Source organism: Podarcis raffonei, chromosome 6 (assembly GCF_027172205.1).
Source record: "Podarcis raffonei isolate rPodRaf1 chromosome 6, rPodRaf1.pri, whole genome shotgun sequence".
In the NCBI taxonomy this organism is placed as follows: domain Eukaryota; kingdom Metazoa; phylum Chordata; class Lepidosauria; order Squamata; family Lacertidae; genus Podarcis; species Podarcis raffonei.
The window spans coordinates 91848055-91865335 of record NC_070607.1 but is presented as its reverse complement, the minus strand read 5'-3'; the positions used below and the strand labels follow the sequence as shown (position 1 = coordinate 91865335).

General features: G+C 45.9%; 1 protein-coding gene across 1 annotated transcript in view; it reads right to left on the bottom strand.

The window, feature by feature from the left end:
- The window catches only part of COL20A1 (collagen type XX alpha 1 chain), a 117651-nt gene that overhangs the window by 72660 nt on the left and 27710 nt on the right, over positions 1-17281 (bottom strand). The window contains exons 17-19 of the mRNA XM_053391720.1: positions 3756-3898; positions 2287-2416; positions 8-64 (exon numbers count right to left, since the gene is read on the bottom strand). Coding sequence (XP_053247695.1) covers positions 8-64; positions 2287-2416; positions 3756-3898 — 330 coding nt within the window. The remainder of the gene's footprint in view (positions 1-7; positions 65-2286; positions 2417-3755; positions 3899-17281) is intronic.

Here is a 17281-nt window from a genome sequence, read left to right as displayed (position 1 = left end):
GCCTTACCTTCAGCTTTGAAAGGGTAAGATCCTCTTATTGTGGGCAGTCTGGCCAAAAGAGAAGCTACAGGAAAGATAAGAGCAGGTGCTTATGTAGCTCAAGGATGGGGAAGCTCGGGCCTAGGTAAATGTGGCCCTCTGTGCAATGTGCTCTATGTGGGGCTACCTTTGAAGGTGACGCGGAAACTGCAATTAATCCAGAATGTGGCAGCTAGACTGGTGACTGGGGATGGCCACCAAGACCACATAACACCGGTCTTGAAAGACCTACATTGGCTCTCAGTACGTTTCCGAGCACAATTCAAAGTGTTAGTGCTGACCTTTAAAGCCTAAAAGTCCTTAGTTCCATATACCTGAAGGAGCGTCTCCACCCCATCGTTCAGCCAGGACACTGAGGTCCAGCGCTGAGGGCCTTCTGGCGGTTCCCTCACTGCGAGAAGCCAAGTTACAGGGAACCAGACAGAGGGCCTTCTCGGTAGTGGCACCTACCCTGTGGAACACCCTCTTGTCGTATGTCAAGGAAATAAACAACTATCTGACTTTTAGAAGACATCTGAAGGCAGCCCTGTTTAGGAAAGTTTTTAATGTTTGAATTTTTATAGTGTATTTAATATTCTGTTGGGAGCTGCCCAGAATGGTTGGGGAAGCCCAGCCAGATGGGTGGGGTATATACAATGGTACCTCTGGTTGCGAATGGGATCCGTTCCGGAGCCCCGTTCGCAACATGAGCAGAACACAACCCGCGTCTGCGCGTGCGTGGCTTGCTTCTGCACATGCGCATGATGTCATTTTGCGCATGTGCGAGTGCGAAACCCGGAAGTAACCCTTTCCAGTACTTCCAGGTCGCCACGGGATGCAACCTGAAAATGCTCAACCTGAAGCAAACAAAACACGAGGTATGACTGTATAATAAATTATTATTATTATTATTATTATTATTATTATTATTATTATTATTAGAATCATAGAATCATAGAGTTGGAAGAGACCACAAGGGCCATCAAGTCCAACCCCCTGCCAAGCAGGAAACACCATCAGAGCACTCCTGACATATGGTTGTCAAGCCTCTGCTTAAAGACCTCCAAAGAAGGAGACTCCACCACACTCCTTGGCAGCAAATTCCACTGTCAAACAGCTCTTACTGTCAGGAAGTTCTTCCTAATGTTTAGGTGGAATCTTCTTTCTTGTAGTTTGGATCCATTGCTCCGTGTCCGCTTCTCTGGAGCAGCAGAAAACAACCTTTCTCCCTCCTCTATGTGACATCCTTTTATATATTTGAACATGGCTATCATATCACCCCTTAACCTCCTCTTCTCCAGGCTAAACATGCCCAGCTCCCTTAGCCGTTCCTCATAAGGCATCGTTTCCAGGCCTTTGACCATTTTGGTTGCCCTCCTCTGGACACGTTCCAGTTTGTCAGTGTCCTTCTTGAACTGTGGTGCCCAGAACTGGACACAGTACTCCAGGTGAGGTCTGACCAGAGCCGAATACAGTGGCACTATTACTTCCCTTGATCTAGATGCTATACTCCTATTGATGCAGTCCAGAATTGCATTGGCTTTTTTAGCTGCCGCGTCACACTGTTGGCTCATGTCAAGTTTGTGGTCAACCAAGACTCCTAGATCCTTTTCACATGTACTGCTCTCAAGCCAGGTGTCACCCATCTTGTATTTGTGCCTCTCATTTTTTTTTGCCCAAGTGCAATACTTTACATTTCTCCCTGTTAAAATTCATCTTGTTTGTTTTGGCCCAGTTCTCTAATCTGTCAAGGTCGTTTTGAAGTGTGATCCTGTCCTCTGGGGTGTTATTTCTGTCTGGCCCTCAGAAATCTCCACAGGCCACGTACCCTCTCTCCAGGCCACGCCCCTCACCAGTCCTCCTTTAGGAGGATAAAAGTCAAAGGACAAATTTGCATTTGTTGGTCTGCCCGCTTTTGCACCCATTACTGGCATGTGCCGAGTGCGGAGCCCAGCACAGTGCGGCTTCGTCTCTCGCACTCAGGAGGAGCAAGCCATCAAACGGCACTTGGCTTCCTCAGTCCACTCAGCATCAGCTCCTGCCAGCAAATGTAGAGGGGGCCAAAGACCTCTCTGCTCCCATAGTTCAGCCACGCACTGGGGGAGCACAGAGGAGGGATGATTTCGTCAGCTGGGGAAGGGATGCCCTGCGGGGGAAAGAGCGTGTTGTACCTGTCATCCCAGAGGCCCGCACTGCAGCTGGGGCCCCCATGACAACAGCCCTGCAAAGCCTTCCAAAACCTAGGGCTGAGCCCACTGTTTTGCCTACCTGTCTGGCCTATGGTCGATACAGGGTCACTTTCTCCTGTGAGATAGACTGCGGAAACCGTCACCATGTACAATCGATTAGGAAGCAGTGAGTGGAGAGTGATTGACCTGCTCCTCCCAGAAACTGTTATCTGTGGAAAGCAGAAGCTGCAATTTTTGCAACCCTCACAAAATACTCCATTTCGGGTGATTCAAAAGTCAATGCAAGGAAACATCCTTTGTGCAATTTTTATTTTTTTCATCCAGCAAATTAGTCAGTGATTGGACCCAAGGCCCACAAAATATATGTATCGTTGCAACGGGACATTTAAACTGTGAAGAACTTTTTTTAAAAAATAAAAATCTCTACCCTATCTGCCGTTATTTCCCTCACCAGTTTTCAGAGGAGGTCAGGACGGTGCGTAACCTTGTCGCACAACAATCCTGAGAGGTAGTTCAAGCTGAGAGAGAACAGCTGACACAAAGTCACCCAGTGAGCGTCAAAATTTATCATAATTAGCTACTCTATCCAAGGTGAGCTGGCATAGCATAGCACTTAGGAAGCCAGACTAGGAATGAGGGGGCCCAGGTCCAAACTGTTAGAATTCCTGCTCCATGGTTGCAGTCATGGTGTTGTTGTCTTTCACATGACGGTATATCTTTTGACTCCACAGAGTGGGAAGTGATGAAGACAGGATATTTGTGTTACTGTGTTCCATGAAGTGGGACTATTGTCCTTTGTTCCTTTTCTCTTTGCTGTCTGATGCTAGAGAGAGAGGGAGCCATGTTGCAGCGCTCCTTGTGTGTTTATATGTAAATAAAGTAGATTAGCCAAAATGCTGAGTTGCTGAGGTCTGTCATGCAAGGTGCACAAACTCAGTGGATCCCTAAGTGTGCCAGTGTCGGTTGGCATCGGTCGCTGTGATGTTCGGGCTGAAGAAAGCTTTTGAAGCTCCTGAATGATAGACCAGGAGGGAGAGAACATGCCAGTTGGGCATGTGTCTCTGCCAGGGTCCTACTCGAGTGTAGGCTGAACTCCTGACACAAATGTCCTCTCAGCCATGAAACTTTCTGGGTGACTTTGGATCAGCCACAACCTCTCATTTTAATTCATCTTATAGGGTTGGTTGTGAGGAGAAAATGGGTTTCCCCTCATCTATTTCTTTCCTCACAGCAACCCTGTAAGATGAATTAAAGTGAGTGGAAGCAAAATCTTTCTATGACTCTTCTTGGGCTTTCGGCTCTGAAACTTAACATATTTGGTTTGTTTGTTTTCAATAAAAAAAATTATTTTCCAAAACAATAAAACTGTTAACGTTTTTAATTTATGTCATCTTTGCATGCTATTCACTGCTGAACTGCTTGTGCGTTTTAGCATAGGCAACTCTGAGTCTTGTGTGGCTGTGGGTCACATCAATCAAGTAAGGAAGTGTCCAACAAGGGAGCCACACCCCATCTCCCCAAGCTCCACCCCCTGCAAAAAAAACTTACCGTTTCCTGGTGCTTGGTTCCACTCTCGGGAGCATAGCTGAGTCTGTAGTGCTGCACAGCGCCCTCTGGAGGATCCCAGTGGACCTGGAAGCTGCTGGGTGTTTCTGAGTCCACAAAGAGGTTGCTGGGTGGATTCTTGGCCGCTGTGTGAAAAGAAAAGTTGTTGCCATGTTTAATTTCTTTTTAGTCTACTGTCGATTTCAATGGTCTTCTGAATGTTTTTAATTACTTGTTTTTAACCGTTTTTCATTGGTGATTTTAATGTTTCTTGTAAACCACTTTGCCGTTTTATTAAGGGTAGAGATAAAGGATACCTGGACAGTTAAGTCCAGTCAAAGGCGACTATGGGGTTGCGGTGCTCATCTTGTTTTTCAGGCCGAGGGAACCGACGTTTGTCCACAGACAGCTTTCCAGGTCATGTGGCCAGCATGACTAAACCACTTCTGGTGCAATGGGACACTGTGACGAGTGCCAGAGCGCACAGAAACACCGTTTACCTTCCCGCCGGAGCGGTACCTATTTATCTACTTGCACTGGTGTGCTTTCAAACTGCTAGGTTGGCAGGAGCTGGGACAGAGCAATGGGAGCTCACCCCGTTGTGTGGATTCGGACCGCCAACATTTTATTACAATCAAGCGGTATATAAATTTTGCTAAAATAAAAGCATGGCTAGAGCACTGAAGAAAATCACTCTTTAACACTCAATTATCAGTTCAAATTGCAAAGTTATCTCAAAATTTTCCTCTGGTGCCTAAAGGGTGTCACTTTCCAAAGGCGGGGGGGAGGGAGATTCTCCAGCCATCAAGGCACATTACCATGATTATGATAAACTGCAAGAAAACTTCTCCACCAATCATTTCTGATTGTGAAGAAAGGATGATCAATTAGCATCAGTTCCACTTTGCTGCATAGCCTTGTCTGAGACATCACTCCTTTTTTTAAAAAAAAAAATATTGCCTGGTCTTTGGATTCTGCAGGAGATTGTAGTGTTGTTATACAGACTCATGACTTCTGGGGGGTTTGGGGGGAGCAAATCTGGACACTTCTGGCCTAACTGGATGAAGCTGTCGGCAAAAGCTTCCATTGTGCCTCACTATGCCCCAAAGTTGCTTGCTGTGTAGCTCATTAGAGAACTGTTTGCTTTTCAGCTGCCAGAAAGAAGAGAGAACATCGCAAATTGAGACAGGGGGTTCGGAGGGGGAGAGGCAAAAGTTACCTCTGAGGCTGGGAGTACAGGAGAGAACAAGATCTTTGAGGAGCTTGATTGTTTAGGTGAATGAAGGAAAGCTTCAGCAGAGTCTCTCTGAAAAGGAACTGCTAAGATGAGAAGGGAGTCCCAAAAGACGAGTGCAAAACTGTACAGAGTGTGTCCTAAGGCGACATGTATATTTGATCAAAGACAAAGGGGAGAAGCTTAGTAAACAACACGGGGTTCTGTGCAGCCGCACCAGCCTCTTGAGCAACGGGGGAAGAGCCAGCCCTCTTATCTTGTTTTACATTCCAGTGCCTACTTTCTAGAAAAGGAGTGCTGGAGTTCAAATGGGGTAAATGCACCCAGAGCACATTATGTCCTGACCCTGGACCAGAATTCCTCAAAAAAGAGAGTCCTCCATCAATTTCAGCTCCTTGGAGAAGATGGAACCATATCCTGGTCCATCCTGCAGGGGTCCACAGATACCAGAGCATGTCTCTCTTGTCCTGAACCCTGAGGAGACACCTCCTGCTACTGGAATCTGATGGTTGATCCATAGTCTCCTTGGGGAATCAAGAGAGTCCCCAAGGAGAGATCTCCACAGGTGGAAGCCCCATTACCTCAAAGAAGCCAACAGCTGCAATGGCCCTTTTAACTGGCCGGGACTCAGGCTTCAGAGGGTGGAGCCTCCTGTCAATCACTACCTAGCCCTCAAATATTTGCAGCAGTCCAGCACTTTGCTAGGGCATCTTGGATGCTTGGCCTTAGCTACAGGAGCATCATTTGTGGTCATGAAACCATCCTATGATCTCTCTCCAAGGTGCTGATTTTGGCTTGGCTCCTCGTGATTTCAGGCTGAATAAGAATTTTGAATGTTTCAAATCTGGAGTTAAATTTGGAAGTTATCTTGATTAAACCAGGACTTTGGATGGTTAGAATATGGGACAGTGGAAACCAGAGGAACAGAATTGGGAGAATTTGTTTCTCCCTAATAGCACTGGGTTGCATTCAACACAGCACTAAGTAGATTTCTCCATCCGTGGTGGGTTTTCTCCTTGTGAAATGGAACTGTGCCCACTTCTCCTACCCCTGTATGACCCCTAAATCTGTTCTGGGTTTCCCCCGAACTCTTCAGAGCGGATTTGGTGATGGTACAGGGTTTGCATGGTGAGAAATCCCTTTGCTCTAGTGCTATTCCTTGCAAATTCCATGCAAAAATATACCTGAATACCATCCTTTTTCTTGAGCTATGAGAATTAGATAAAGTAATTCCAGTGAGTTGTTAGAGGGTGCATCAAAGTTGGCTCCATAACCAGTTGTATCTTTGAGCTCTCTGTGGCAAAGGCTGTTGTTGTTGTTGTTGTAGCACCCCAGTTGAGAAGTCCCTTCTCAGAATTTTACGATGCAGTTCTCTGACCAAGAAACATTCATAAAAGTATGTATATCGGGGGAAGTATGCAAAAAAGCACACATTTTAGTGGAAATGTGTGCTTTTATGCACACTTACAAACAAATGCATTATATTAGATGAAATAGCTTGAAAAATGCTACCAAATTTTCACAGGGACTTTGGTGTGTATTTTTTAAATAGCAAACTGGTAAAGAAATATGTTGAACTGATGAGGGTTTTTTTAAGAGAGAGAGAGAGAGAGAGAGAGAGAGAGAGAGAGAGAGAGAGAGATGGAGAAAAGTTTTGAGTTAATAGATCCACTCATCGTTCTCCATAATACAGAGGACAAACAAGGTCATCCTTGTTGCTGACCAGGGTGCAGCATTTTCCTTGCTAAACCTTTGCCTGTAATGGAAATAGAAATATAAGTGTTCCTTTCCCGCTTCCAGCGGAGCCTGAGGTCATCTTTGAATGTTATACTGAAGCTTTCCATACCTCACGTGGAACCTCATTGATTCCCCTCCTTTTGTTTGCTAGTTCTCTGTTTCACTGAAGCCAAACCAAAGGAATATCGACTATATTTTGCTCTGGGCTATGGCTGCTCTCCAAGCAGCCAAGGAGAGGCAGAAGAGCTTTATGACTGGAGAAGTTGACCTCTCTCTCTCTGTGATGTGAAGCAGACCAAAGGGGATAAGGTCAGCCCTGGAGTAGATAGTTCAAACTCCTGAATCCCCCAAAATTCTAATATATACATAAACTCACAAGATGTATGCCACAATCCTCTGGAAAGGTCTTCTGCAAGTGTCCCACTTTTCCAGGAGAACTTCTCATAATCTTATCCCTTTTCTAGGGAAGTAGAAGATCATCCTCTTTGCTAGGTATTAAAAACTGGGGCATCCCCTTTCTTCTGTTTGTTTCAAGTTAGGGGGCACAAAAAATAATGGAGAGTAGGTTTTTTTAAAAAAAGTAGTAGTCATAAAAATGTGGAATCCAAGTAAAAATATGTCATTCAAAGGAAAAGATAGGTGCCTAAGCTACTCTTTTGAACAGAAGCAATCTTATGGGATGCATGCTACCAATCCCAAATTGCAACCTTTCCTACAGAAGAATAAGATTAAAAAAAAGGTAAAGGATCCCTAGATGCTTTTTAATATCTATATGAAGCCGCTGGGAGAGATCATCAGGGGGTTTGGACTGGGTGTTCATCAGTATGCAGATGACACCCAGCTCTACCTCTCCTTTAAATCAGAACCAGTGAAGGCGGTGAAGGTCCTGTGTGAGTGCCTCGAGGCGGTTGGAGGATGGATGGCGGCTAACAGATTGAGGTTGAATCCTGACAAGACAGTAGTACTGTTTTTGGGGGACAGGGAGCGGGTTGGTGTGGGGGATTCCCTGGTCTTGAATGGGGTAACTGTGCCCCTGAAGGACCAGGTGCGCAGCCTGGGAGTCATTTTGGACTCACAGCTGTCCATGGAGGCGCAGGTTAACTCTGTGTCCAGGGCAGCTGTCTACCAGCTCCACCTGGTACGCAGGCTAAGACCCTACCTGCCTGCGAACTGTCTCGCCAGAGTGGTGCATGCTCTAGTTATCTCACGCTTGGACTACTGCAACGCGCTCTACGTGGGGCTACCTTGGAAGGTGACCCGGAAACTGCAATTAATCCAGAATGCGGCAGCTAGACTGGTGACTGGGAGTGGCCGCCGGGACCACATAACACCGGTTCTGAGAGATCTGCATTGGCTCCCAGTACGTTTCCGAGCACGATTCAAAGTGTTGGTGCTGACCTTTAAAGCCCTAAACGGCCTCGGTCCTGTATACCTGAAGGAGTGTCTCCACCCCCATCGTTCAGCCCGGACACTGAGATCCAGCGCCGAGGGTCTTCTGGCGGTTTCCTCATTGCGAGAAGTGAGGCTACAGGGAACCAGACAGAGGGCCTTCTCGGTAGTGGCGCCCGCCCTGTGGAACGCCCTCCCATCAGATGTCAAAGAGATAAATAATTACCTGACATTCAGAAGACATCTTAAGGCAGCCCTGTTCAGGGAAGTTTTTAATATGTAACGCTGTACTGTTTTTAACACTGATTGGGAGCCGCCCAGACTGGCTGGGGAAACTCAGCCAGATGGGCGGGGTATAAATAATAAATTATTTTTATTTTTATTATTATTATAGATGGTTAAGTTCAGTCAAAGGTGACTATGGGGTTGCAGCGCTCATCTCGCTTTCAGGTCAAGGGAGCCGCTGTTTGTCCACAGACAGATTTCTGGCTCATGTGGCCAGCATGACTAAACCGCTTCTGGCACAATGGGACATCGTAATGGAAGCCAGAGCACACAGAAATGCACACAGAAATTCACCTTCCCGCCGCAACAGTACCTATTTATCTACTTGCACTGGTGTGCTTTCACACTGCTAAGCTGGCAGGAGCTGGGACAGAATAACAGGATCTCACCCCTCATGGGGATTCAGACTGCTGACCTTCTGACCGGCAAGCCCAAGAGGCTCAGTGGTTTAGACCACAGCGCCATCTGCACAGAGGAATATGCAAAGGTCACCAAGCTCCTTTGTAGCTAACCTTCTCCCATTCAGGAAAAAGAATGGTGAGAGGGAGCAGAGGTTATTTTCTTCCCCCAAACCAGTAGCCTGTTGTTGTTTAGTTGTTTAGTCGTGTCCGACTCTTTGTGACCCCATGGACCAGAGCACGCCAGGCACTCCTGTCTTCCACTGCCTCCCGCAGTTTGGTCAAACTCATGCTGGTAGCTTCGAGAACACTGTCCAACCATCTCGTCCTCTGTCGTCCCCTTCTCCTTGTGCCCTCCATCTTTCCCAGCATCAGGGTCTTTTCCAGGGAGTCTTCTCTTCTCATGAGGTGGCCAAAGTATTGGAGCCTCAGCTTCAGGATCTGTCCTTCCAGTGAGCACTCAGGGCTGATTTCCTTCAGAATGGATAGGTTTGATCTTCTTGCCGTCCATGGGACTCTCAAGAGTCTCCTCCAGCACCATACCAGTAATTCAAAAGCATCAATTCTTCGGCGATCAGCTTTCTTTATGGCCCAGCTCTCACTTCCATACATCACTACTGGGAAAACCATAGCTTTAACTATACGGACCTTTGTTGGCAAGGTGATGTCTCTGCTTTTTAAGATGCTGTCTAGGTTTTTCATTGCTTTTCTCCCAAGAAGCAGGGGTCTTTTAATTTCGTGGCTGCTGTCACCATCTGCAGCCTGGTGTCCTCCAGATGTTTTGGACTCCCCCACTGGTGCCTTCCAGATGTTTTGGCCTACAATTCCTGGCATTCTTGACCATTGGCCACGCTGGCTTGGGCTGATAGGAATTGTAGCTCAAAACATCTGGCTGGGTAAGGGTGATCTATGGAGTCTTCAGCTGGAGTGCTCTGTTATCCCTGGCCAGTTTTACAGACAGCCTTAATATATAGTGCCATAGTCCTCAGCCCTCACCATGAGGGCATAAGAAAAGCCTTGATGAATCAGACCAAAGGACCATGTATCCCAGCATCACACTGGGCAACCAGATGCCTGTGGGAAGCTTGAAAGCAGGACCTAAGGACAAAGTCCCCTCTTGTGATTCCCAGAAATTGGTATTCATGTTAGAATTCCCCCTCCGTGATTGCAGTAATGGGATCATTGTCTTTCACATGACGGTATATGTTTTGACTCCACAGAGTGGGAAGTGACGGAGACAGGATGTTTGTGTTACTGTGTTCCATGAAGTGGGACTATTGCCCTTTGTTCTTTCTCTTTGCTGTCTGATGCTAGAAAGAGAGGGAGCCATGTTGCAGTGCTCCGTGTGTGTTTATATGTAAATAAAGTAGATTAGCCAAAATGCTGAGCTGCTGAGGTCTGTCATGTAAGGTGCACAAACTCTGCGGATCCCTAAGTGTGCCAGTGTTGGTTGGCATCGGTCGGTGATATTTGGGCTGAAGAAAGCTTTTGAAGCTCCCAAATGAAAGACCAGAAGGAAGAGAGCATGCCAGTCGGGCATGTGTCTCTGCCAGGATCCTACTCGAGTGTAGGCTGAACTCCTGACATACTGTTCAGAGGTCATGATTTCTGTTGGGTCTCACCATCCTACCTCTGTGCCACCCTCAGCATCATGGGTAAGTAGCAAATATCTGGAAATCCTAGTCTTCAAAATGGTAGATGCATTAATCCTAAAGATGTAAAAACGATAGCTTGACATGCACATTGCAGGACAATGTGGCTTCCACTTTTGTGGAGACACTCGTCTCCTGTGAATGTGTCAAAGAGGAGATGAACAAATCGATCATTTGGCAGCAAATGGCATCTGGCCCAATCTGCAGCAGCCCTCGAGACGCATCCCAGGAAATCCTAACAAGCTGAGGGAAAGTAAGCGGAGCTCTTGGAGGAGGGATTTGCTCTGAAAGGTCCCGCAGGCCCTGCAGAATCTTGACAACATGGTTTTGACAGGTGGAAAGAAAGGTCAGGGGTTTGAGGCTGCCCAGAAGGGAACAAATGTTCTCTGGCACAAGGGGTGCCATCTGTGCCAGCCGTCTTAAATCTTCCTTGATTAAAAAAGCAAACAAACCCTCCCTCTCCTGCCTTCTCTTTTCAAGAGGGGCTAAGCAACTTTCTCCCTTGGATTCACTGGCAAAACACAGCATCCAAATTTGCGAGCCAGACAGAAGAACCACAAGTCCTCAAGTGAAGTAGACAGTGTGGTGAGCAATAAAAGAGAGAAGATATGGTTTGAGAACGTTTATGGGTGATTATCATCCTTCCTGTTCTTCAATCTTCCATCCACCTTACAGGTACTTTGTAGCCAGGCAACGGGATCTTTCAATATTATTAAGATGTGTTCAAAATGCACTGATAGGTTTTTGAGTACGGGGATTATATTGTTCTATCTAGTACTGTAGGTTTTTTTAAAAGAGAGAGAGAGAGAAATATTCATTGTTGTGAGATACAGAATAAGGTCAGAGCTAGACAGATGGAAGGCTAGTTCAACGGATTGCTCTGAACGTTGTGGGACAAAGCAAATAAGAGGCAATCTGGGGGACAGATTCAGGTTCTGATTTTAAAACAAAACTACTGAATTTGAACTTTTCATGCAAGTGGGGACAATCCCCTTGAAATTCACACTGCCCAGAATTTTTGCAGTGTGGTTCTCAAATTGAGCTATGTGTGTAAAATGCATCTGTTACAAGAAAATGTGTGTTGAAATGTGTTGCATTAGAGGGAATTGCTTGCAAAGGAAAATGCATATTAGGAAAGACTGCATACAAAAGTGGGTATATTAGGAGAGATGTGCAGTAAAATGCTCATGGAGTTCTGTGTTGTTGTTTTTTAAAAAGCTAAGCAATGCAGAAATGTGGAGAACTGAACTTATGTCTAGAAAAAATAGAGAGACCGGAATTGACAGATCCATCCATCCTTAGTTCAGGTCCACCCAGGTCACTCCCAAATATATCCCTTTACTTTCTCCCATATAACAGAAGACTGCCATTCACTTCTGCCATTCACTCACAACCTAGAAACACAGGAAGCAGACCATTGAATCCATCTACCTTTCCCTAGATGGAATGGTCTGCACCAGCCTTCTTCACCCTTGTGTACCCAGAGATAGTTAGACTACCACTCCCATCGTTGGTAACCACTGGTCTAAGGATGATGGGAGTTGTAGTCCTATCAGGGGACTCAAGGATGAAGAACACACTGGTTGGCAGCAGCCCTCCTTGGTTTCCAAAGAGATCTTTTCCCACCCTACCTGAAGATCCGGGTCGGGGGAGAGGGGGCAAAGCGTGTTTCTCCACCTCTGATAGAAACCCTATGGAGGTTAATGTGCCTTACACAGAAATACTTTACAACACACATGCACAGAGCAAGGTCTCTGCAGTATTTAGGCCTTTCTGCACACACGAAACACACAGACACATATATTCTGGGCATTATTTTTCGCTAGTCAATGAATAATTGACAATACCAAGAAGTGCACCCAGGATATATCCTCCCACACCTTGATAATTTATTTATTTGCTTGCTAGTTTTAATGTATTCATATCCCATCTTTCTGCTCAGAAGGTCAACATTTCTGCTTAATTATCATAAACGAAACTTTAAAACTGATGCTAAGACCCTCAACTGCACCATACATTAAAATCATTATCTTACCACTTTAAACAGTCCTGGCTCCCCCCTCCCCCATCTCCAAAGCATGTGGGATTATTATTTTTTTAATGCATATTTCGGATTGCCCTTTGTAAACCATTAAGCGATCTTCAGTCAAGTAAGCGTCATGTTAATATTGTTACATAAATAAAATGCCTTATCCGTTGCCAAGGATTCATCCTTTCTCTTCCACAGCCCCCTGCAACGAATTTAGCTTCAGACTCGAAGAGCAGCTATTCTGTTCCACATCAGAAAGCAAGGCTTTGGACAACCCTCACTTTTATTCAGAAACTTCAGTGAGAAATGTTTTCTCCTGGGACAACCAGGGGAGGGGAAGCCTGCAATGCCTTGTCTCCTGCTGAGCTTACAACTCCTGGAATACTTCAACGGTGACCTTTGAAGTTCACCAATTCTTGAGAGAATCTCTTCGCCTGTTTTCAAGTGCCTCGCAAACTGAAGTTGATATCACATTTCCCTTTCCTTTCCTTTTTTTAAAAAAAAACTATCCTTTTCAAAAGGACACAACCCAGAACCTTAGGGAGAGCCCGAAATTATAAGGTCGAGGAAAAGTAAATTGAACAATGGGTGCAAAACAGAAATGTATAGAATATCCCAAGATGCTTAGAGCTTTTGGAAAGAAAAAGGGGGAAAAAACCTCTTTTAGGGCCTGGCAGGGGGTGGGGGAGAATGAGAAACTTAGTTCAGAGAAGCAAAGAATCTTTTGTTGAAAGTTCTCATTTAACAGAAGCAGGCTGCTCAACTAAAAGATTCTTTAGGAATATTTTCATAGCAGTTGGGAAGTGAGTTAGCAGCGCAGAAAACTTCTTGTAGGAGCTTGAGAGAAATGCTTGTTTAGTTAGCACAAGGATTTATCCTTGCATAGTGAAATTTTCACCGAAGAATTGATGCTTTTGAATTATGCTGCTGGAGGAGACTCTTGAGAGTCCCATGGACTGCAAAAAGATCAAACCTCTCCATTCTTAAGGAAATCAGCCCTGAGTGCTCACTGGAAGGACAGATCATGAAACTGAGGCTCCAATACTTTGGCCACCTCATGAGAAGAGAAGACTCCCTGGAAAAGACCCTGATGTTGGGAAAGAAGGAGGGCACAAGGAGAAGGGGACAACAGAGGACGAGATGGTTGGACAGTGTTCTCGAAGCTACAAACATGAGTCTGACCAAACTGCGGGAGGCAGTGGAAGACAGGAGTGCCTGGCGTGCTCTGGTCCATGGGGTCACGAAGAGTCGGACACGACTAAACGACTAAACGAACCACACCACACCTCCCCCAAATCTGCTCTGCTCTCGATCATATTCACTGGGCTGATTTTCATTCTGGACATGGGACAACACCAGCAATTTCCACTCCTACTTCTGACAGAATTCTGCGGCGCACCTAATTAAAATGTGCAAATTTCATGCAAATCGGTGTCTCCTTTTGTCCGCTTCTTCAATGGTGCGTTTCCTCTTGTTCTGGCAGTGCGCGAGCAGCCGTCCTAATCAGAAATAACCTACCGGTAATAGAGCTTGCTGAGATTTCCCTCCCATCTGATATACTTGGCCCTTCTGGAGTGCTCTGAACACTTTGTTCTACAGAAAACCCTTTGGCCTTGCTAGTGATTGGCAGAGATGATTCACTTGAGTGTTTCCTCCTGAATTATGCTATTCTGAAGATTCCGGGCAAAGTTAATTCTTCTTTAATATGTATTAAAAAGATACTATTTTTGCCTGTCGTGATCCATTTTGAGAACTGGAGCCGAAAAGCAGAATCTAGATCAGTAAATATGACTCAAAGCAAAGGGTGCTGGTGCCAGGATAGCTGGTAATCTGAGTCTCAGCTAACTCCCCAAAATGTAAAAAAAACCTGGCTAAATGAGAGAAATAGAGGGTGGCTATTAAGTAAATGGTGTTCTGCTCACTGCCAGCAAAGCCATTAGTCAGGAAGTATTAATTAAGGGGGGACTTTCAGGGAGGACCCTTTCTAACCTCTCATCCTTTTGTACCAAGCAAGGAGCAGTCTCTACCTTGACACATGGTCTGGCTGGCAACTTCTCTTTCATTTCTGAGAGTGCTGCTTGTGAAGGGTGATTCAGCACTCCAGATAGGTGTGTGTGTGTGTGTGTGTGTGTGTGTGTGCTCCCCTGCCTTGAAAGACTGCTGCATCATTGTAAACAAGAAGTCGCCTCTGTCCAAAGACTAATCTGTCACTGCAAATGCAACACTGAGCCTTGCAGCAAGTGGCGAGCAAGCAGATTTAATGGCTGCATGATCTAAGGTAGGGATAGTGATTAGGTTGCTAGGTTCAGGAGTATCCCAGAGCCTGAGATTTCAGGGCCCAAACCTGAGAGTTAGGGGTGACAGCTGGTGATTTCATGAGAGGAGGTTCTTGGCGATGGAGGTTAATTGGGAGAGGGGAACAGAGGAGTGCAGAATTCCTGATCTATGATTGCAGTCATGAGATTTTTATCTTTCATATGACGGTGTATGTTTTGACTCCACAGAGTGGGAAGTGACGGAGACAGGATGTTTGTGTTACTGTGTTCCGTGAAGTGGGACTATTGTCCTTTGTTCTTTTTATCTCTTTGCTGTCTGATGCTAGAGAGAGGGGGAGCCATGTTGCAGTGCTCCGTGTGTGTTTATATGTAAATAAAGTAGATTAGCCAAAATGCTGAGCTGCTGAGGTCTGTCACGCAAGGTGCGCAAACTCTGTGGATCCCTAAGTGTGCCAGTGTTGATTGGCATTGGTCGCTGTGATGTTCGGGCTGAAGAAAGCTTATGAAGCTCTCAAACAATTGGCCAGGAGGGAGGGAACATGCCAATCAAGCATGTTTCTCTGCCAGAGTCCTACTCAAGTGTAGGCTGAACTCCTGACAGCCAGGGTATATTTTGCAGCTAGCGCCTGCCAGGCTGAAGATTGCAAGCTACATGTACACAGTCTTCTTTTATTCATTTATTTTAAATTAAAGGCACTCTCGCCCACCTGGAACTTCAATCCCCTCACCTGCCACCTGGCCAGGCAAACCTGGACTTCAGGTCAGACCTGGAGATCTGGCAACCCTAGTTGCAAATGTGGGACTCCAATTCCCATCAGCCCCAAGTCAGCATGGTCAGGGATGATGGGAGCTGGAGTCCAACTCTGGAAGGCACCACGTTAGATGCCAGAATGGCTGCTAAATGGTTTACAAGTATGAATAGGCAGCTACCTGATGCCAAGTCGGGCCATTGGTCCACCTAGCTCAGTACACTCAGTACATTTCTAGTCCAACTCTGAGGTGCTAGGACTGAACCCACGATTTTCTGCATGCAGAGCAGATGCTCTGCCACTGAGCTACAGCCCTTGCCCAAAAATTGGTATCTGAAGATTTGGCATGTCTGAGAAATCAAGGGGAGACAAATGCTGATGGTTTCAGGAGAAAGTGGATTTTGTCCTGCGGCATTTTGGAACAACAAATGTACAACCATCTGCATTTTTTTCTCTGTTATCGTGCTTTCATTGGATTGAGAAATGTGCATGAACTGTACGCAATGCATTTTGTATGTTTTGTATATTTTGCATAACGATAATAAAATAAATTATTTTTTAAAGGCTCCTTTTGGGGTTGCTGTAACACAATTACCCCTCTGTTCTGTGTGACTTCAGTAGCTCAAAGAAAATGTATTAAATTGTATCCCTCCCTCTCTCTCTCTCTCTCTCTTTTTTACCCTTGAACTGCCAGTAAATGATTCTACACTTGTACTATCATTTCATTAATCTGAAATAAATGGCACAAGCCCTCACCCCAGCCCCTTCTCCTATTCCATTCTCATATTTACTAATTCTGCCAGTTGCTCACCAGCTGCCAAATAGCTACCAGGCCGTGTTCAAGGTCTTGTTCCTGGAAAATAAAGTCCTGAATGACTCAGGAACAGATTATGTGAAAGACCAAGTTCCCTTGCACAGACATGCCTGACCACTTAGGTCACCAGGGGAAAACATACTGGAAGCCTCATATACTCCAGGTTGCGATCTAGGTTGGGGAAAGCTAGTGTAGGGGTTTCAGAAAAAGAAATCTCCACTGAAACCTTTCATTATGATCAGAAATGGACAAGCAAACAGCAATGCTCTTTAAGCCCTGGTGTAGCAAAATCCCAACACCTGCTCCCACTGAGTACAGCTGCATTCTGAACTAACTGCAATTTTCACACAGTCTTCAAGGGTAGCGCCACATATCAACACTTTGCAGTAATCAACCCTGGCTGTTCCAACAGCATAAATAAGATCTGGGGCAACCGTTTCCCAGAGAAATAGTTACTCCAGACTTGGTGCAGCTTCACAGAAGCAGCTGTAAATTGTGATGCCATTTTCAGACGTGATTCAATTGTCAACTAGCAAATTAAAGGTAAAGGGACCCCTGACTGTTAGGTCCAGTCGCAGACGACTCTGGGGTTGCAGCGCTCATCTCACTTTACTGGCCGAGGAAGCCAGCGTACAGCTTCCAGGTCATGTGGCCAGCATGACTAAGCCACTTCTGGCGAACCAGAGCAGGGCACGGAAACGCCGTTTACCTACCCGCCGGAGCGGTACCTATTTATCTACTTGCACTTTGATGTGCTTTCGAACTGCTAGGTTGACAGGAGCTGGGACAGCGCAATGGGAGCTCACCCCATTGCGGGGATTCGAACCGCCGACCTACTGATCGGCAAACCCTAAGCTCTGTGTTTTAGACCACAGCGCCACCCACGTCCCAACTAGCAAATTAGGGTTGCACAATCACAGTTGCTTGGCAGCTCTTGCGAGACAAACCAACTTCTCCCAAAAGAAC